The 22,143-nt window shown below is 43.1% G+C and overlaps 1 protein-coding gene across 1 annotated transcript in view; it reads left to right on the top strand.

Annotated features, from left to right (window-relative positions):
* LOC105692783 (T-box transcription factor TBX20-like) overlaps positions 1 to 21,589 on the top strand; it is a 39,305-nt gene extending 17,716 nt beyond the window's left edge. The window contains exons 4-6 of the mRNA XM_020856263.3: positions 9,108 to 9,272; positions 10,307 to 10,383; positions 19,295 to 21,589. Of these exons, the coding sequence (XP_020711922.2) occupies positions 9,108 to 9,272; positions 10,307 to 10,383; positions 19,295 to 19,697 (645 nt within the window). The 3' untranslated portion in view covers positions 19,698 to 21,589. The remainder of the gene's footprint in view (positions 1 to 9,107; positions 9,273 to 10,306; positions 10,384 to 19,294) is intronic.
* Positions 21,590 to 22,143: the final 554 nt, after the last annotated feature.

The following is a 22,143-nucleotide window of genomic DNA, read 5'->3' on the forward strand; positions in this document are numbered from 1 at the left end:
ACGCCAGACACTTGGCATTTCAGCCACACACGTAGCAAAGTCGTTACGATTCTGTTCTGCACAGTCGGTGGCTGTAATACAGTCGAGCGCAAAAACCACGGATATGGATAGCTTTGCGCGGTGGTGTGCGGCAGCGGCTCGATCGGTTACCCGAGAAATTCTTCAGCACACGCGAGATGCGACGTCGTCGTCCCCCTTCCCCTCCCCTCCCCCTTCCAGGTCTCTCTCTGCAGCAGCGTCGCGAGTCTCGAACACGGTCACGGTGGCAAAGAATTAACGACTTTTTTAACACCGCGCGCTATAAGTCACCCTATTTTTACTCCATACGTACGTACGTACGTATGTACGTACCTACGTTCGTTTCATTTACGAATGAAATCAACTATCTGGGGAGCGTTAAGATTTTACAATTTTATCTCTATGAAGTGATTTATCGGAATTTACGCGACGCAGGGTCCGTAATGTACCCGCGTTTGTATCACATTTTTTCATTCAAAATTTCGCAGAGCTTTCGGTAACGAACTTTAATTTCGGGTATACATAGCGCACCTGCCAGTTCTGTTTGTCGAACAAGTGTTCAGTTTTCGGTAGGTGAATCGAGTTTACGGACATTCGGAAAATTCCTAAATCGACGGTTCGAAAAATGGAACGATCGAGCTTCGACCGCGCTCCTAATTCCATGTAATTTCCCAAGGGTGGAAATTACACGGTAGAGGTTCTCCCTTTTGTTTTTTTTTTTTTGGATTGATTATTGATTCGAGAGGTTCGAAAGCAACGCTTCGAATACGTGTAGGAAGGAGGCGGGCGAAACGACCCCGTCGACGAATTTTTTCAGAGGCAAAGAACAGGCGTCGGTAAAATGGGTCCTCCTAAAAAATTTTGAAAGCTAATCGAAGTACGGCTGACGTCCCCGAGAATGGTCAGGGGAATGGTTTCCAGGTTGCGGATATGCCGTTCGGCGATCCCTTGGAAATCTGCCGAGAGAACATACATAAACATGTGTATACATACGAGTTCGACGGTTAGTCTGAAAAAAAACCCTCTCTCGATTGACCGACGACTAGTCAGTCGAGTTGAATGAATTTCCGAGGACTCGGAATCAACAACTTTGCTTGGATTTCCAGCGACTCGAGTCCACGGATTCCCTTATTATACACCTCCGGACACACCTGACTTTAGGAGTGGTGTTAACCCCGCACACGTATACCCGCACACCGTGTACGTGTAACGTGTACGTACCTAACATTTTTATATCTATATACACACGCGTTAGCCACCTACGTTAGGGACGACGCTGACCCCGTATAGGCTAATAAATTGTTCGAATGTTTGCCCGAACCTTTTGTCATGATGATTACGGGCACGCCCGCGCGTTCTTCACCCGCTGTGCGTCTAGCCTCTCGCCTCTCGCCACTCTTCTCGTCGTTTTTTTTTTTTTTTTCGTTTTTTTTTTTTTCTCCTCATTTTTTACGTTCCCTTTTTCGCCTCATGTATAGATATTATTAGATACGTAGTTAGATGGATACATGGATGTACCCGTGTGCACGTATACATGGTATGTGTACCACCGTGGGTATGCGATCACGGGAGCAGCCGTGGCAACGCGTTACATGTATATCGTATAGGTATAATCGAGGATCAAAACTCGACTCGACTCAAGTGAACTCTCCTTTCCTAATTTTCTCTCTGCATATATATGTATATGTATATATATATATATGTATATATATATACATATATGTCTCTGTCTATCTCGCGGCGTTAAAAGGAAGGTTCGGCGGTGCAGCGGCAGCGGTGGCCACGGCACCACGAAAAGTCGTGTAGCGGCTACTCCAGGACGCCAGTCAACAACTAAACTACTCGACGACGACGACGACGACGACGACTCGGAACTCAAGACTCAAGTGGGTAGGGAACATTCCTTGGCCACGGCCACTATTTCATCGTTTCGTATGACGCGATATTATAAGACCCCCGCCTGTGACTGGCCGCACTACAGGGTGGTCGAAAAACACCTTCGGGATACTTTTCGTTATAATTTTTACATCCGTGCCACCCGGAGCTGCACTCCACCCTTCCTCGTACGTAATCGTTACTAAAATCGCGCGTTATCCTCGACCGTAGAGAAAGTCGAGTTCTTTCTCTTTTCTCGCCGCACTCCCTATATCAGCGAGTAATTTCATTTCTCTATCGCTTTTATTCCTTCCTTCGTTCGTTCGTTCGTTCGTTTATTTATTTATTTTCATTTTCATTTTAATTTTCTTTCGTTCCTCCTCATCCCGCCGCTATCCTCGCTTACAGAGATACTCTCTAGTCCGATCACTTTCGACCGTCTAGCTAAATCCGGCTACTAGTTTATTTGCTCAACAACTACGGTAATCACCGATATATTATAGTTTTATACCGCCTAATGTCAGCTACATAAATATGTATAAATGTACGAACGACATTTATGTGCATAAGGTATATATGCAGGTATACGGTACGCGTATCATGCGCTCGAAGGATATAGACGCTAAGCGATTGCGGGACGTTGCATTTTACGAGTTTCTATCCACATTGGATTCGGGATGATGAAACGGAATATCTTTCGCTTCGCGAATCCAGAAAAACTTTAAACAATCAGGTATCGCGATAACGTCCGTCGCGCCCGTAGCCAAAGTGCGATCTTGCGGCAGCCAAATTACCGACACCGCGACGTATGTGCGCCGTTCGGCAGCGGGTGTTGTTTCAAAGTGGGGTCCCGGCGTCACGTCGCGACTTTGTACGGGCCGTCCGATATACGTATAGTATACGCGCCTGAGAGAAAGATCGGATGTCCCGGAGGTGGCCGTCTCCTCCTTTTTTTTTTTTTTTTTTTTCATCTTCTTCTCGACGATTCGGGCCCCCGCAGTCCTCGAGATAACGCCGCTGCCGAGGGGGGGGGGGTGTACAATAAATTCTGCCTTATTAAGGAACGTAAGCAAAGTCCTAATTATATTACGCATACCGAAATATTCGCCGATATTTTACCGTTCGCGAGGATCCTTGAATTCAGGTTCTCCCTCACGCTTCGCAGCTGCGTCCCACTATACTGGCTTCTGCCGCAGTTAAATCCGCTGTACGATTATCGCACACTGTACAGCGATAAAATTTCTCCCCAATTATATTCGAACATCGTACGCTCATCCACGGACAACACCGCTCTACGGCGGTTTACTTATAACGATTGATAATTACCGCATTGCAACAAAATTTCATCCTTGAAAATTCCGAAACCTTTATACCATGTAATGGTATTGTGCATCATGAGATGGTAATTTCATACCTCGCGACGGGGCACCTCATATATACCTATATACGTGTATATTGCACAACGTAACCGATTCTCCGATGTGCAACGAAATTGGTACGAAAGTTTTGTTTTTTTTTAAACAATTTTCTCTCTCGGGACAACCGCGGGATAGAAAACGTGAAACGTGAATAAAAACGGGGGGGGGGGGAAGAATACTTGAGCAAAAATAGAAAACCCGGAGGATCCCGTGCGGTAAATACACCTATACGCAAACGTTGAAATTAAACACCCTTACGCGTACCCGTATGAATATATACGTAGGAAAAGTTGTGCGCGTATACAATTAGCCGGTGTATCGCGGTTATGCAACCTGCATTTTACTCTACATTATAATGACACACAACGGACATACATGTGTATCTAAAAGTAAGTAATGGAGGTATCGGTAAGGCGTTAACTAAACGGCTCGTACACAACGAAGATGACGACGACGATGACGATGACGAGGACGTCCGCGCGACGGGGACGCGAACGGTACGAAATAATTCGCAGTAGACACGCGAAGTTGGGGGGGGGGGGGGGGGGGGTGCGAAAGAAGGACGGTATACGTATCGCTTTTAACTATACGTAGAGAAGCCGCGTCGCGTCGGGGTAGGATACACCCAGTTGTATAATGATACGTGGATATATGGATACGCAATCTATATAACAACTATAGTCGTGTATTACACTTGTATTTTCACCTCGACCGCGCATACGTACGGTTTAATTAATAGTCAACCACCGCGATACGAAGGATAATCGTGCAGTCAATGGCATATATTAACGCGCTGAAAAATGCATAGCGATAAATTTTTCCACTATTTATTATACATGCGTGTACGTACAAAATATACGTCATGCATCCTTCGCTCCGCGTAATAATAATGTGCAAGAAAACAGCTGTTGCTTTTCTCCTCGCGTTTTAGCTACCCATATAGTTTGCACGTGCTGCAGTTACACAGCGTTGTTACGCACGATTCACATTTTTTCCCACTCGGAAAACTATCTCTCCTAGAAAAAGGAGAAAAAAAGAAAAGTAAAACTTTTAATTTTTCCTCAAATCCTTTACTCCCGTGGGACACGCTATTTCGGCAAGAGGAATTTTATCAGAAGTCAATAAAGTACGTCCGTCAAATCCTCGGTATCTCTACTCGGTATTGTTCGAAGATTATACGTGCGTACGCGCACATCCATATGTTACAGGTTCGTGCGCTATATACATGCCTTAATTTGTTACTCGTTTATTCTTATTCTACTTTCCTCTCGATTCTTCGTTCCCTTGTTTTTTTTTTTCTTTTTTTTTTCACCCCCATTTCCTTTCATTTGTCCTGCACCAAAGTTATCTCTCTCGATCAACTCCTCGCGCACCATTATCTCGTCTCGAATCTATATAAAACTTACGCTTCAACACACACCGCAGTTATTACACGACGCGCCTATACGTACACAAATATTTCACACACGCGCGCGCCTATACATGCACACCTTGTAAAAATAATCGTGCGCTTACGAAGGCGGCAGAAAAAAAATTGTTACTCCGATATTACGCTCACCTATACGTGATCTGCGGGAGCTTGTATCGTATATAGGTGTACAAGCACGCGTGTCCTTTACCTCCTACCCACGTACAATACTACGCGCGTACGTGTGCGTGTGTGTGCGCGTACAGGCCATCTCAAGCGTTGGCTATTTTTTCCTTTTAATTTCAATGTATATGCTTTTTTTTTTTCTTCTTCTCATTTTTATACGCGTATACGATATACCCACACGAGTGAGGGGGATACGCTGCGCGAGGGGAGAGAGAGAGAGAGAGAGAGAGAGAGAGAGAGAGAGAGAGAGAGTTTTGGAGTTTGTGTATTCGTGTATATTATATACATAAATACCTATATCCACATACGGAGAGATATCCTCGTGTCCAACGGGCCACCTGCAGCCGTTAGGTAAGTTTCAACAGTTGCGAGGACGCAGCCGCCTCCATATTTCATATTAGCTATAATATAAGTCTGTGATCCCCTCCTCCCTCGTAACCCCTACTAGGATATATCTCGCGTCTGCACGGGTATATTAATACGACACAATGTATGCGCGTTCCGCGTACGTGTACGTGTGTATCCGTGTATATCTGTACGAACGAATGCTAACGACGTCGGCCTTATGTGGTATGCGTTCTCGCTAAGGCTGTCCAGTCAACGCTTATCACGAAACCTGTACTCGATAAACTGACCGATTATTCAAATCGAGTGGCGCAACGTCCCCCTTTTTTCGTAATTCGTACTGCACGTATCTTTTGTCGTTTTTTTCTACGTTTTTTTTCGCTTCTCATTTCTTCCGATTCATCTGCAGGAGTTGACGAGCGCTCGAATGGGTTGATTGATGTTCACGCGTGTCATAATTCAATTCGATTCCATCACGAATACGTATGTGTAGTTTGTACTCGCAGCTGACGCTTGGAGATTCCGCAGAAATTCTAAGAAAATGAGGAACCGAAGTTTTCCATTTTTCTGTATTTTTTTTGTTTTTTTTTTCTTTACACGCTCCTTGATACAGGTGAAAAAAAAAAAAAAAAAATAAGAAACGAGAAATAAATAAGGGTGGAAACCTGCAGGTCGAGTTGACTCGGTATACCTCGTATGAAAATATGTACGCGTATACCCGCGTATGTGGAAAAATTGAAATTTAAAAGGTGTAAAGAACCCGCACCTGGAGTTTACGAAACTATATTTGGTATACGTTTATGTGGTATATATAGATGCGTATTATACATATTTTATGTTTACGTACAGGTATAATAGTATCCGCAGGTATATATAACGTAGGTATAGCAGGCAAGTACGTTACCGTATACATATATACTCGCTGCGTATTCGGTCGCTAACCGATCATCGCGTGCGTTAATTCTTTTTATTATTGTTAATTTTTATTCCATTTTATTTAAATTTTTTATTTCACTCGAAAAGCTGAGAAAAGTTATCGCTGCACGTTTCTCTTACATACGTATATATGTACGCGTTGCGCAGTATAAAGATCTCGCGGGCGCGCGCCCGCGTTTACCTCGTATTATACGTATAATACATAGGATGTGCGTGCAAGATTCCATATGTATATATTCGATACACGCATGTTTTTTTCAAATGTCGGATGTACATTCTCATGTCGTATATACGTTTCTACAAATAATACCCATCCGCGTATCGCGTGCGAAAAGCTAATAATTAATTATTCTATTTTAAATATCGTACCTAAGGTACACGGCTAATTGTTGTACATAAACTTTCCTCTTTTCTTCTCCGTCTCACGTTCCTCTCTTCCCGTCGTTTTCGCGAAAACGCGTTTCTTTGGCGATAAATTAATTTTCGCGAACCACGTCGTATAATAATCGCACGTATACATATACATGTTACAGTTGTGTGCAGAGCGATCGCGCTTTACGAGTCATTACTTATATTATACGATGTTACGCGTTTGTCGATTAAAATTTACGACAACCAGAACTGGCCGCAACAGGTGAACCTGCGGTAAAAAAGAAGGGAGAGAGAAAAAAACAAAAAAAAAAAACAAAAAGTAAGATGAAAGCATTCGCACCGCACGTCGTATCGTCGTCGGGTAATTGCAGCTCGAATTATGCGTTACGATATCTGGGGATCATCGATACCGCACTGTTCGATCTGCGTCATTCGCGGGCGTTACGAGTTGATCGTTGATCCCATCGTAAATTTACGACGACTCGCTGTAATAATTGTGCCGAGGTCCGCGGTAGAGGCACGAAATTCGTCTCGCAATACACATCGGCGCCGGATCGTGACGCCCGGCTCTTACGAAAATTCAAATGAGACGCGTTGAGAAAAAATTATAATGAAATTTGATTTGCGAACGAAATGACCCATATGTATACCTTAAACGCACACGCGCTCGTGTCACTGACATAGGTATATGTAGATCCGAGAAACTCACGGCGTACGAATCCGTTTAATTCGAGCAGCGTGCACGGTTATACTCCGCACGATCGTCCGAGGTGCGAGGGAAACTACGCGTTCGTCGCGGGGAAATAAAAAAAACAAGAGATGAAAATTTTATTGAAAGATAAAAATGATGAACGAGGCGACGTCGGGCCCTGCGTACGAAGACCGGTTGTATCGCCCCGCACGGGGTAGCAGACACCGCGACAAAGAAAAACCAATAGCAAAAAGTTTATCGCACCAACATAATTGATAACGCGATCGCTTGCGGAAGAATGTAATTCCCATTTACTCTGATTGTGGAATGAAAATTCACCGTCATTGTTCGACTTTTTCCTCGTTCGGACGAAATAACATAATTTTAATACAACGCAATTATATAAATCATTGATGCAACGATATTGTTGAGAAACGACACGACGCACTGTACAATAGTTCTTTCGAACCCTTTCGAGTGAATCTCGGTTAACCCTTTTCCGATCGCTCTCTAGTCCCAGTTATATGCCTTGGACAAGACTGCTGATAATTTATAATATAAACACAACAATTCGCATGGGAGTATACCACAGATTTCGCTACTGCCGGTATATGTAACGTTAATTAATATATGATGTGGGGAGAGTGGCACGAAATACGTGAACGTACCGCACACCTAATATACCGGTAAACCAGATACAACGTTAAGAAATCGTGATCCCCGAGCCCCGGGGCTTGTCACGTGACTCGAAAATGAAGAAAGTCCCAAAGTCTGCGGGGGGCTAATCGCTACACGCGTAGAATACTCTTTGACTAATCGCGTCGCGTATAATACCGGTCCATGACGCAGAGCGATCAACTCTCGAGCTGCCCGGCTATACGCGCGGACTACGTTATATGCCGTACCGATCGTGCTGCAGGTTCTCGTATCTTTAAAATCTACATTCCGTATACTACGACATGACGGCCCTGGCTCGTATGCCCGTGTGGTGGTCTGGTGTACGTACGTACGTAGGTGAACCTATCGACGCGTGTTATGATGCTACGGGGATTCCCCTACCAATTGCCCCGTTGTAGGCTCGCGGTGTATTATGTGTACGCATAAAGATCCACCGATCAACGATCGCTCAACAACATCTCCGAGCGAAGAGTCTTTCGGTGAGGCATTAGAAAATCTGACCGTGACCGATGAACGTATTACATTTAATTGAGAGGAGAGGAGATTTTTAAATCGGATTATATATCGCGTGAGGAGTGTTGAGTTATTCTTTGGAAATTCTCTAATCGGCAAAAAAGGATACTTTATCGGACGAATCGTGGGACGGTCCCGAATTGAAATCGGTATATTCTGAGGCGCCGAAAAAAAAAGGAAGGGATGCAGAAATGTCCCGGTTACGAGCGAAATTGACGTCGTTTTCAATCCATCGTTGAATTCTAGACGAATTTCTTCCGAGTTTCGGGTCAGATTTGAAAAAAATCTTCACACGCGATGCCGGGGGGATATTTTTTTGTTTTACGCTTCAAAAACCGTGGGGATTTCCCGATATTGGAAGAACTTTATCCTTCTCATCGACGACGAAGATGAATTTTTCCCGAGTCCTCGAAAATCGGAATAGCCAAATTTGTCAACCCAGATTCTGCGGACTTCTGGTAAACGATAAAAAAAAAAAAACACCCACACCTTTTTTTCTTTATTCTCCCCTATACGCGTGTCGTCCTACCATTACCGCACGGTTGAATGAAGTTTATCCGGATCTTTTGCAGATATGGACGAAGTGATACAGTTTCTTACAGAAGATAAATATTATGTGAAATTCGAGGTGATGTAAGTCATCGAATGTGACATTTCGTGTTTCCAGATTATCCTGAATTCGATGCACCGGTACCAGCCAAGGATACACCTGGTGCGGTGTCGTTCGCCGGACGACAACAGTCCGATCACCGATCTCCAGCACGAAGAACACAAAACTTTTATTTTTCCAGAAGCGATATTCACCGCGGTCACAGCCTACCAGAATCAGCTGGTGAGTAATCGCATCTTATAATCTTCGATTCCCCGTGGCGCGTTTTTATAATATACATTACACCGGCCGTACGTACGTCTTTAAATATTTATTATACTTTTTTCACTTACATCCTCCACACTTTTCTCCCTCCGCCTCTTTCCTCCTCGAGTCCCTTGTCTCCGACTTCTTTTCCCGTCTGTATTATTTTTTATATTCACTTCTTTTGTTTTTTTTTTCTTTGCATTCGGAAAAGAACACGATGAGAAACTGAAGTACGTGTATATTAATGAGAGTTTTCGTTTATTTTCGAAACGGGTTTTTCCTTCTTTTTTTTCTTCTACACCCCTTTCGACTATATCGTCGACAGATTGACTGATGCTCATTCTCTACATAAATTCAGCTGCAGTACACTTCGTATAGATTTTTTCGTCGCCACTAATTACTCGAAACGTGAAAGTTTCCTCCTGATATTCGTGTCCTCGATTTTTTCTCTCTTTTTCTCGGGGGCTAAGCGCAGGGTAGATAAAAAATCAATGGCGATCTCCCCTGTTGTTGTACACTCGGCGTTATATAGCTGTGTTTATACAGTTCCCTCGAGTGTAATTTGTGTTCCGTTTTCGAAGCTTAGAAGAACACGTATACAGCGATCAAATCCACTTTGCCAAAAGATGAATTATTATTCTTCAACGACCTACGCGCCCGCGCCTTTCACCCTTATACACCTGTACGCTAGATGATCGCTTTATTTTCCCTTTGAAGTAATATAACTGTAATATATAACATTGCACGATATCTCGACTGCATTATTTCTGTTATTACGCGTCTATCACGATTACGATCTGTATAATTTTTCATTTTTTTTTTTTTTTGCTATCGCTGTGTCGACGTTTGCTGTATGAAAAACCTAATCCGTCTTTTCGACGAAAGAAGAGAAATAAAATGAGCATGAGAGAACGGGAAAAGTTTTTTTTTTCTTCTCAACAAACAAAAATCAGGGTGATATATTCCAACGTAATTTATAACGGTAATCCCTTTCTCTTTCGACTTCACAGATAACCAAGTTGAAAATCGACAGCAATCCATTCGCAAAAGGTTTCCGGGATTCGTCGAGACTGACGGATTTTGATCGGTAGGTACCCATCGGTTATATTAATTTCGGATGACTTGTACCCTCATCGCATATTTTTACTTTTTTTTGTTTTCAAATTCTTTTTTTTTCCCATGGCACTGCGGCTATAGTTACGTCGAGGGCACATAACGTGCAGGTGAAATATTCAAGTATACTTTCCGTCAATCAATTTCCTCCTTATTCTCTACCTGAACCCATACGACTCCTCGATCTCCTCCTCGCCTGCAGTAGGTACATCCCATCTTCAGCACCTGCCGCGCTGCGAGAGGTATAATATACCTAAATGCCCTCGTATATATAAATATGTATATTTATACATATATAATAATATTTTCAAAATATATATATAATAATAACATTTTAACATATATCACGAGAAAACTCTCCCTCAGGTATATAACACACGGGTCTATGTATACCCATGAATATATATATAATATATAGGGAGGTGGTAGTCCCAGAGCAGCGCGCGTGCAAAAGGTGTTGGTCTATAAATTTACCCCCGAACAGACGATACGAGGACCCCTCGTCGGACTGGCACTTCTGAAACCGGGTGGCGCACACCGCGCAACATTTTTTGGATTTTTCTCGCTCTGTGTCGCGGGGTATGTCAGGAAGGGAAAGGGAAGAGGGAAGAGGGAAGAGGGAAGATAGAAAGAAAGAAAGTGAAGGGAGGGGAGGGGAGATGCGTATAAGTCGGTGAGGAAGAAGTAGTACCCGAAAAAATGAAAAGATCGTAGATTGCCTGCGACAGATGAACTCTGTAGAGGGAGAGGAGGCGACAAGCGAATTATCGTCACGCCTCGACAGCGCACAGCGCGCCCGTAGCGCACGTCAGGAGCCCCTGAAACTGTTGTATGTATTATACATATATATACGAGAGGATACGGTAGATTTTTTTCCTTTTTCTTCGTTCTTTTTTCCGGTATGAAGTAGGTTAGAGATGGTGAGGGTTGTTTTTATGAGAATATTATTAAGAGAAGAAAAAATAGAGGGGGGAAAAAAAAAAAAAAAAACGGAAAAAACGTCAAGGGTCCTTTCCATTTAGAGGCAGCGCGAGTTGGAGCCCCGCGTGCGGTATACAGACAAGCGGTATACCCTAATAATCATTCATATGCACACGTATACGATATTATATATACACGCACATTTGTGTATAATATATTACGATCAACGTATGTGTATATAATACATATATGTTTATGTATGTGCGTCGTATATAACGACCGGAAGTCACGTCAACTCATGTCTTTTATGTGTGCATAATATACATAAGGAGAGAAAAAAAGAAAACGAACAAATTATGAATGTTTCGTTATATTCAAATTATCCCGCCTTTGGATATTAGAAAACTGAAGAAAAAGAATAAATAAAAAAAAAAAAAGAAATTACTAACTTGAATTCAAACGTCAATTTCGATCGTCTTCACGTGTTTGAATATACAAATTTTTCTACACACATAGATGTACGTATATTATAACGCTGGAATTAACGAGCTATAATAAAAATAACAATGATTTAAATTCGGCTTTTCTTAATATTAATTTTTTTCTTCTCTTAATTAATGCGCGTTGTTCAATTTTTAATTAGAAACAAAAACACCTGAGTAACGGTTAGATGCAGTAAAGTACACCTCGATCGAATGTACACCGTACAAAGGTCGGTTCATATCAAAAATATTCAGAAATTTCCGTGCGGTTTTATACACGTTCACCGAATACACACGCGAGACCAAAATCTGACGGTGGCCCTCGTGTTATTTTTTTTTTCTCATATTTGCTAATCGTTGATTCGTTTCCTATATGTAAATGAGTGCAGGATGTAAAAAGGAGCAGGAAAAACGAATCGAGAAACATAATTTCCTAACCAACAGTAAAAATCGCCAATTTCCGGCCAAAAAACGATTCGCTTTACCACGTATAATCAAGCCGATCACATCGATGGGCGTTTTTTTTTTTGTTTTTGTTTTTTTTTTTCAACGTTTTCAGAGGGTTGTAGAGAATAGGTGGTAGGATATTACACGATAACTGACAACGGGAATAGCTGTGCGAGCGGCTATTTGGATATGGTTCGGGATTCCCGTTGGCATGGGAATGGCAGAGGGATACGTCTGGAATGATGATAGACGCTCGTAATACTCCGATACACACACACACGCGCACACGATACCCTCGCCGCTGTACCTGTATCGGTATACGCGCCCATACACTCGTAGAGAGTTGCGGTGTATAAAGCCGATAATGCGGAAGGGCCGATGAGCATGCGCGAGGCGGCATCAGGCTTAATGAGAGAGCGGGCCGCCCGTCCACCGCAGCAAGAGCGCGAGGCACCCGCCCACTTCACGCCGGCGCTGATAGATAGATGGCCCTTGGGGTATGTATCGCCCTCTTCGTTTCTCCCCAAGGGCCCGAGGGGGGGAATAGAGGGCAGAGTGGCCCGACCGAGAACAGAGGGAACAGGGAAGACCGAGCCAACGTCGGTTAGGTATGTGTACCGATTTCAAAGCGCCCGAGTCTTCCCCGCGATCGGCGAGACCATGAAAGAGGGACGGGGGGCGGCTGGGAGGGAGGGGGGGGGGAGCGACCGAGAGGCCAGGGAGGCCAGGGAGGGCAGGGCATTCATCTATATTAGCTCCGAGAGCGGGCGGCCTGTCATTACTGCTGCCGCGCTATATGCCCCCACCGTTGGCCCATTAGCAGCAGAAGCAGCAACAGCAGCGACCTGCATTACCGAGAGGGAGTGAGCCACCGAGAACCGAAAAACGAGAGAGAGGAAACAGAGGGGATGAAGAGAGAGGAGTCTGTGCCAGAGGTAGCACCCAGCGATGCGGCTAATAACCGTCGTTTAAAATCAAACGCAAAAACAAAAGATCTCTTCCGAATCGAACCGACCCAACGGCCAGACCGTTGCGCTTCTGCGCTGTTACGGCGGCAGTATGGTTCATTTTTTCAAAGTTGGTTCCGAAACCCTCGAGAGGGACGAGAAGACTCCGACGTTCGTCCGTCTGTTCGCTTGCCTTTTTTCTTCCTTCACCTTTACCCCTCTGTGATTTTCAGAGGGTCTCGCGAACGTGTGTATCAGGGTGTTTCATTTATCTTCTGTTTCTTGTACCCGAAAATCTGATACTTCATTGAAAACAGAAATATCCCCGTTGGATAGAAAATTCTAAGTGAAGCAGAGGCTTCGGTTTCTCGTTTAAATAACACAGAAAAATTCTTTGTTTGGTTCGAACTCGATTTTTCGGTGTTGAAATTTTTTTTTTTACAAAAAACGAGTATGAAGCTTTTATAAGTCATTAAATTTTCTACAAAAAAGTACTGATGAACTTAAGCTATACGAACGATAGTTTTCAAGTTGCAGACCTTGAGAGGTGAATATTAATGAAAACTGACATCACATCTCCTATAATTTTGAATTTATTTATCTTACATAAAAAATTAACTCATAATAGACACTATCGGCCTCTTGAATTATTGATTTTAGGAAGCGTCGGTTTCGAAGCGTCTTCATTTTTGAATTCAATTTGAATTTCTTGACCTCAGGAACACAAATCCGTTGACTATATTGAGCCACGAATTTTTCTCATCGAAAATATCACAAGTTTTCTCCTCCAAAAAGCGAAACGTTGGTGATAACTCGATCAATTTCATAGATTCCTGAGATCAAGATATTCAAGAATACCTGCATAGAAACCCCGAATGAAAAAAGATGTCAAACTTCGACTTCAAATTTGAGAACAATCTAAAGCTATGAGCTTGGCAATTTTCGATTCAGTTGGAAAACCATAAATCGTACCGTTCGGCTGACATATTTGGAAAATTGAATATTTAGCCCTCAGCCAAATTTATTGGCAAACTAATGAAACGTCATCACCGTTTAACGGCGGAATTCAATCGTTTCGCAGAGTCCAATCAGCCCATAAGCAAAATCCAACGACACCAATCGGTACACGTTTCGATCGGTCATTAAATTTTTCAGAAATGGATTGCTGTGAATTAGCGAGTCCTTTTTAAGATTGATAATTGAGGAGCCTCACAGTGTCTGTTGTAAGTTAATTTTTTATCTAAGATGAATATATTCAAAATCATAGGAGATGTGATGTCAGTTTTTATTGATACTCGCCCTTCAAGGTCTGTGACTCGAAACCTATTGGTCGTACAGCTGAAGTTTATCGAAACCTTCTCCTGACAAACTTGACGCCCTGCGAAAAGAAAATTTCCCGTATTATTTAAACTGTGAATGGAATTTTTGGATGAGCAAAGCCTCCGATTCGCTTAGAGTTTCTCTTCCAAGGGGGATATTTCTATTTTCTTCTGTAAAGTATCAGACTTTTGGATAGGAAAAGAAAAAAAAAAACAAACAAACAAATATCGGTCTAAATACGGAACACCTCAGTGTGTACGCGTATCGATTCCACGTCCACGTGTGTTTCTCATGTACGTGTAAACACGACACCGGGGATACAACTGCACCTTCCCGCATGCTTCTCGAGAGCGCGGAGCTGATCGTCGGCGTCGAGACGAAGGCGTCAGGGTCATTACCGCGGATCATTACCTACCAGACCCTACCGTGTGACGTTGGGCGATGGGCCATACTGACCCGCAAGCCATCTACGCTACCTATACTCTTTTCTTTCTCCTTTTTTTCCCCTGTCTTTCCTTTTTTTTTTTTTTCAATGTTTTTCTTATATTTATTATACGTTTTCTCGCACATCTATATATACATACGTATACATATGTATATGTTGTACGTGTGTACACGTATGTACTTTGGGATAGCCGCAGCAACCTGCACAGTCCGTTGTCAGTGCAACACGGGGCATTGCCCACGAAGAGAACATGCCCTGTGTTATAGAATTTCTATACAGGTATATACGTGACTTATACATATATCTATGTATGGATATATATATATATATATATGTATGTATATACTATTTTACTTACACGTCGGTGTTATAGGGCCACGGTCGGCGGCACCCGGCTAAATTACAGGCTCGAACGTATTTTGTTGTTTTGTTGTTTTTCAACGCGCCGAAAGGAAATGAGCGAACGAACGCGTCACGCCAACCCAAACCCGCTAATTTCTATTCATATTTTATGGCTATTAATTTCTTCGCGGTTATACCCTACGTCTTCGCCGCTTCTTCTTCTTCTTCTTCTTCTTCTTCGTCTTCTCCTTCTTCCACTTCTTTTCCTCCTTGAACGCCGCGTAGTATAAATTCGTGCGTATTATAACAGGTATACGTACATCTTTTTCCTTCCTAATGCCTGCATAACATCACCTGGATACGTATGTACAGTGTCTCCGTTTATACACCGCTATACATGGACCAGTGGGAGAGTCTGGATGAAGAATTTTTCCGTTTCAATGAAATTTCCCTACGGTAAACCGATCGATTCAAGACCATCGATCAGCGGTCTACCGCAGTCTCCGTACAAGACTTATTGTGGCTCCAAAAAAAAAAAAAAAAAAAAAAATAGAATCAATTTGGGAAAAACCGCAGAATCCAAAGACTCTCGATTTACGTTCGCGATAGCTCGTCGTTTCGTATAACATCAAATTTCCCGACGCCTGGATAGAAAATCTTCACGTTCCAATGCAGCAGACTCCGCTATTCCTATCAGACTCCATAAATTTATGACTGTCATAATTTCGGGCAACTTGACGCCCAGTTTAGCGGACATAATTTTTCGGAGGCCATTTCTAAATACGCTCCGATGTAGCGCACGTATATGCATAGAGCGTCGCCCTAAGGTTTCTGCGGTGGATATTTTGGAAACACATTATTTCCAAGTCGGTCCTTCGGGAAACACACTGCGGACCCACGCACACCATACCCATAGGATATCGCGGGTGTCGGACTAATTTCGTTGAGTATACATTAGCGTTGTTTATTATAGGTCCTGTCTCCATGATATCGTAGATCATATTCGGGAGATGTTTTCACCTGTGTTTCACGTACGTGTATATTTTGGGGCGTACGCGTACAGGGGGGCGGGGGCGGGGGAGAGAACCATTCGATAGACGACTTGCCTTCGCCCATCAACGAGTGTAACCTATCATTATCTACCACTTACCTAATGCCCGTGTCAGGCAATAGTTGAAAACGGACGATCTTCTACAGGGCCTCGCTATTCGCGGTAAAATTCACCCGTTATATATATATATACGATCCCCTCGGAATCCCCAGCGTGCACGTGAAGTTTCAGCGTGCCGCGGGCACCGCGATTATCGAGTGATCATTTTCACGATGAATCCGTCCCGCGGGTACCGCGGGCACCGATCGCGTCACCGTTTTTGGAAATTTTGAAAATATTACGAGAGGTCGTACAACGCCGCACATCACGCGGAACAATTGTACAACTTGCATGTCGTCGAATACATGTAACACATCGATAAGGCACAGCGATATTGTAGCCCTTGATTATTCAATCTCACACGTGTTTGACACGCGCGGTATACGAACGAACGAATAAATAAGTTTCTGAAATACCGAATGATAATTTTTTCCCAAATCGATGACAGTTCTTCCTTCTCGCGGAGGCGTATACGGAAAAGCGAAGGAAAATATCATGAATAATGAGTGTGTGTATGTAGAGATACGCATCTGGTAATGTGGGTGAAAATATGCAAAATGGAATAACGTATAGCCAACAAATACATTCGATGAAAGCAGTTGTATATTAGGTTTTGTGTTAATACATATTCGTCCATTCGCGTGCGAGACACTTTTACGCGCGTGTGTGTGTGTGCGTGTGTGTGTAAAGTATTACAGTTCGCACGTCGTCTGTATACATATACGTATTATCGTGGAATCTATATAGCGACAGTTCCCATGGACAATTTGGAAAAAGCGGGTAATATTATAGCGAGTTCGTTTTCCTCATACCTCATCTTTCACCTTTACCCGGGTTGTAAATCATAACACGCGGTGATTAGTTTCCCCGGCGAGAATTCTTAAACAGCCCCCGCGGGTAGAAATACTCCTAAAGACCGGTCGACCCTGCGGCAGCGGAGCAGAAGCCGAGAGGTCTGGTAACCGGGACCTTGCGAACTCGGTATTAAGTAGTTTTCTACTTTATTGTTATTTCGTTTGTAACGCACCACCGCTGCCTGCGTGACATTGTCTCACAATTTTTCTCACTCGACCTACAAAGCTCTCGTAATTCCAACGAATTACCGCCCGCCATCGGGGCGAAAAGTGGATCGTTTGAAAAAAAGAAATAAAATAAAATAAAATAAAATATATAAAATCGCAGTTATGTCGGTAATTGCCTTTCGACGCGGCAATATTGTACCAGGTTTTGCTTCCCCCGAACGTTCATTTCCCGTGCGGAAAGATGAAAAAATGAAAGAAAAAAAAACAACAAAAAACAGACGCCCTTCACCGATCATTTTCGGCACAACGTCACGTCGCATCGACGAGGAGGTCGTCGAGAAATTCAAAAATATCGCCGAGAGCGTGACGTACCTATTTCGCGTTCAGCTCGATTCAACGTTGTAGAACGCCGTGCACGCGGTATATCCGCGTAAGAATTGCCAATGCGGACTTAATAGAGTTCGGGCCTTGACAGGGATATTTTACGAGAAGGAGAAGAATGAATGGTAGCAGACTTGGCCGTGTGTGGTCCGGCACGTCCGGGCAGTCCGAGCATGCCGACGATTAGCTTCAGGGCCCTAATCCCTCGGGCCTGCAGCGTCGCCTGCGTCTCGACGTTGCTGATGCAACGCGTACGAACTCGGAACTCCGGCTTGTATGGTATAGGTACTACCTCCACGAAAGGGGGACCACCGTATAATGCTCCACAGTTTTAGTCGGTATACACGCCCGTGCGCAAGGTGTCGTATTACCCGCTAAGCGTTATACGAGGGAAAGGGGCTCCCTGGCGGGAAAGAAAAGGAAAGGGAAACCGAAAGGTTTTCTTCCACCGCTTTCGAGCGTCTCGCGCAGCGTTGCAGACTGCCTTCGTGAATATTCTTTGCTTCGCTTCTTCGTACAATTCCTCCGTACCCTTGGGAATCTATGAGGATAAGTATGTGGGCATAACGGAGGAATGAATTTTTTAGAAATTCTCTAGCCCCGCGGGAATAATTACGATGCAATAGCTGCACCCTCGATTCGGGCGGATGAAAAAAAACGAAGTTTGGAAGGTCCGCCAAGGCAACGGGTCACGATAACCTGATTCGGACGCGGGATCAGAAGATTACTTGTAAGCCGAGACTTGGCAGCGGATGTTGATCTCGACTCAAGTTCCAATTTAATTCGTTCTAAATATTGCACCTGAACAGCCCGATCGCCGTCCTATGCTAGCGACGCGATGACCGAACCGACGTCATCGTTTCTTTGTATTTTTTATTTTTTTTCTATTCGTGGAAAATAATGCTCGAGCTAGATGAAATTCGTCGCGACGAAATTCCCCAATCTACTCTCTCGACGACGAGTTTTCCTTCTGAATTCAATTTTCCCTATCTAGTTGGAACGCGGACTATACGTCGTTATATCTCCGCCACCCTCTACCCTCGTCACTCTCAACTTATCAAAAACCGACCTGCGCGTCAAAAAAAAAAAACTCGAAACTTAAATCCAAACCGTTAGACCAAATTGTAGGTCTCTTCCATCTATATGCATGGGGGTAATTTGAAATGTGTGAAATGAATAATTTTTCTCCAAGTTTCAAAAATGGTGTCTCAAAATTTGTACAGCTTAGTTATTTTCAAATAACCAAGTACACACATTTTTGTGCGCTATTATAATATGATCTGTAAAATGTTTGTCCACGAAAAAATAAGAAATATGACGAAGAGGAACGATATGACATAATGGAGGTAAATGCTAGCGGTACAAGCGGTCCGCAGCTCCGCGTGTGCGGCATGAACGATTCACGACCATTTTACACGGTGTTCGCAGGGATCCGATGGAACTGATGGAACAACAGCTGGTGCGTTGCGGCGTACCGCCGCTCCGTCTGTACGAGCACCTCGCCATGTCGTCCCCGGGTTTGGGAGGAGGCGTGCAACACGACGGCAACGGACAACACGGCGCGCACCCCCTGGCGCCCTGGTTACCCCCCGCTTCCGCCCTCGTTTACGGCGGTGTCGCGCAGGCCCACGGGCGCGGCGGCATTCCCTCTCCCTTCGCGACGCACTTCGCGGCCTTCTCGACTCCCACCACAACGAGTCTGCCCTGGCCCATGCTACCGCGACGACCCTCACCCTCCTCCACCGCCACGGGGATGAGGTACGCGCCCTATCCACCTTCGCCCTCCACACCTCCGCCGATGCGAGTGCCACGCCCAGCCACCCCCAATTAGCCCCGGAACTTCGCTCATTCTTTACACCCCCCTAGTTCTGATGTAGCTACGCCGGGATACAAGAGCGTCGGAGTAGTAGGGTAAGGTACGCGCTAGGGTGGCCCTTATTTTTTCTGGCTTTCTTTCCGTTCTAATTCTCTCTTTTTCTATCACCGGCGACGCCTACAGTGGCGGTCGCTCCGTTCGGCGCCCGCTACCGCTGCGGAGAAATGCTTTGTCGTTCGAAACGCGGTTGAAAAACAAAAAAGAAAATTCCACTTCTCCGTCTTTGTAATAATGATTTCTTTGGTCGAAAATAGAATGTAACGAAGCTACTTTATCTGGGCTGTGATTTTTTTTTTGGGGGGGGGGGGGGGGGGGGGTTGAAAAAATATGTACATTCGAGCCGCGCGAAGTAGGGGCCATTTTACGACGCGTAGATTTAGCCATGTAAGTGTCGTCGTGGACATTAGCGGTAGATAAATATATGTCGCGGTGATAACGCTTGAAGAACGTCGTCCCCGAGAAGCCAAAGAAGAAACCCGCACGAGGGAGTTGAACGTAAAAATGTGAAGGTGCGCGAACGTCTGCGTAGTTGAGGGCAATTTTTAGTTTGGATGTTCGATATATTTTGGTCAGTTCGCATTCGTTGTTAGATTAATAATATTCGATAATACGATTACATATGATGAGTGTAAATGAAATTGAAAACTTCTGGTTGATACACATAATTGATACCCTACATAGCGTGTGATATGAATACTCACCTAATTGTTCCCCATTTTTCTTTCCATCTCGTCACATTTCATTCGTGTAAATATTTTTATCAGGGTGGAATCGAGGAATGTAAATTTCTTCAAAATTAAAAATACCTGTGTCGGAAAAAATGTATGAAGTGTATCGCCGAACAAGAATAAAGAAAAGAAAAATCGTCGAATTCCCGGTTGAGAGAAGGGTTTTTTTTTTCTTTTGCCTACAACTAGCGTTTGGAAATCGCAATGAGATCATTAGTGCTGGATGAACATTGAAAAATTTGGTTAAAAAATCTTCACTATTATCAGATAGGTTCTTAGAAAAGTCAAAATTTTGCAACAACTCCTCGAAAATTCTAATTTCATCTGGATTCGCGAATTGTTTGAATGGAATCTCTTTCGTTATTCAAACTCGGCGCCCGTCACAGACATTTTTAATAGAAGAATGAAAAAACTGATTATTGTTTCTTTCTCATGATCCCCCTGATTTAGGCATGTTCCTACGTACGTATTATACGCGAATCGCGTGAATAATAATTAACCTATTATAATTATGGAAACGGAGTGAAATATAATATATATACATATATATACATATATGTTATAAATAGGTTTATTTAAATGTATAGCTGTTCTATAATCCATCCTGTGTGATATACATAAAATGATCGCGAATGAGTGAAGAAACGCACGATATAAATATATATCTATATATCTGTACATATGATATTACGCATATAGGTATATATATATATATGTATGAGTCTATCTGTACGTGCATGTATATATTAACGTGAGAAAATGGGTGTGAATGAAATAATTCACATTGTACGTTGAATTATTAATTACGATCATTATGCAATGCGTTGTTCAACTACTTATGATCGAATTTAGGAGAGTAAAAGCTCCTCGTGTATAATATTAATAGTTGTATCATACCACAATAGTATTAACTCGACCTTGTCAAAGGCGGTGGATGAAATTTGAAGAAAAAAAAACAAACAAAAAATTGTATATATTATTATACATATTACAACAAATATATAAAATTAGACTTCTGACTATAGCTCGTAGGTTTAATTCCGTACTCTAGCTGTAGGTACATATATATTAATGATATGGTAAAATAAAACAAATAAATAAAATGGAATTTCAATAAAACCACGCTCACTTCCGCGACTGTATGAATTGAATTATTCAAATCTCTAATTTCAATACTGATATAGGTACTCATGTTTTAGGTACGCTTCGAGGAATCGCATCGTTATCGCATTGTCAGACAGAATCCTATGAAAATTAGAGTCGTCTACAAATGACGAGTTCGATTGTTCAATGATTTGGTAATTTCCCAAAACAGAAACAGTTTTGTTTCATATGTCAAATAGAATTTTGTCTGATTATTTTCACACTTCATCGTCCAGCCGAAACGATTCAAAACCTTCACATCCGCTGGGTCCAGCTCTTTTTTTTTTCTGTGAGTCAACGTATTTTTGAAAAGACTTCTCCCTAACGAATATGATGATCTGAATATTGCCAATGATGAAAAAGTGTGAAAAAAATGAACTTGCGTATTATCGGACATCTGGACAGGACTCGGATGGCTTCCCTAGAACAAAAAGAAGGCTCTATACTGCGCGTGTGTGGTCCGGTTTCAGGTTCACTTTGCAGGGTCCTCTTTATTCCTGCACCGGCTAATCACGATATACGAGTAAGTC

Source organism: Athalia rosae, chromosome 1, assembly GCF_917208135.1.
Source record: "Athalia rosae chromosome 1, iyAthRosa1.1, whole genome shotgun sequence".
In the NCBI taxonomy this organism is placed as follows: domain Eukaryota; kingdom Metazoa; phylum Arthropoda; class Insecta; order Hymenoptera; family Athaliidae; genus Athalia; species Athalia rosae.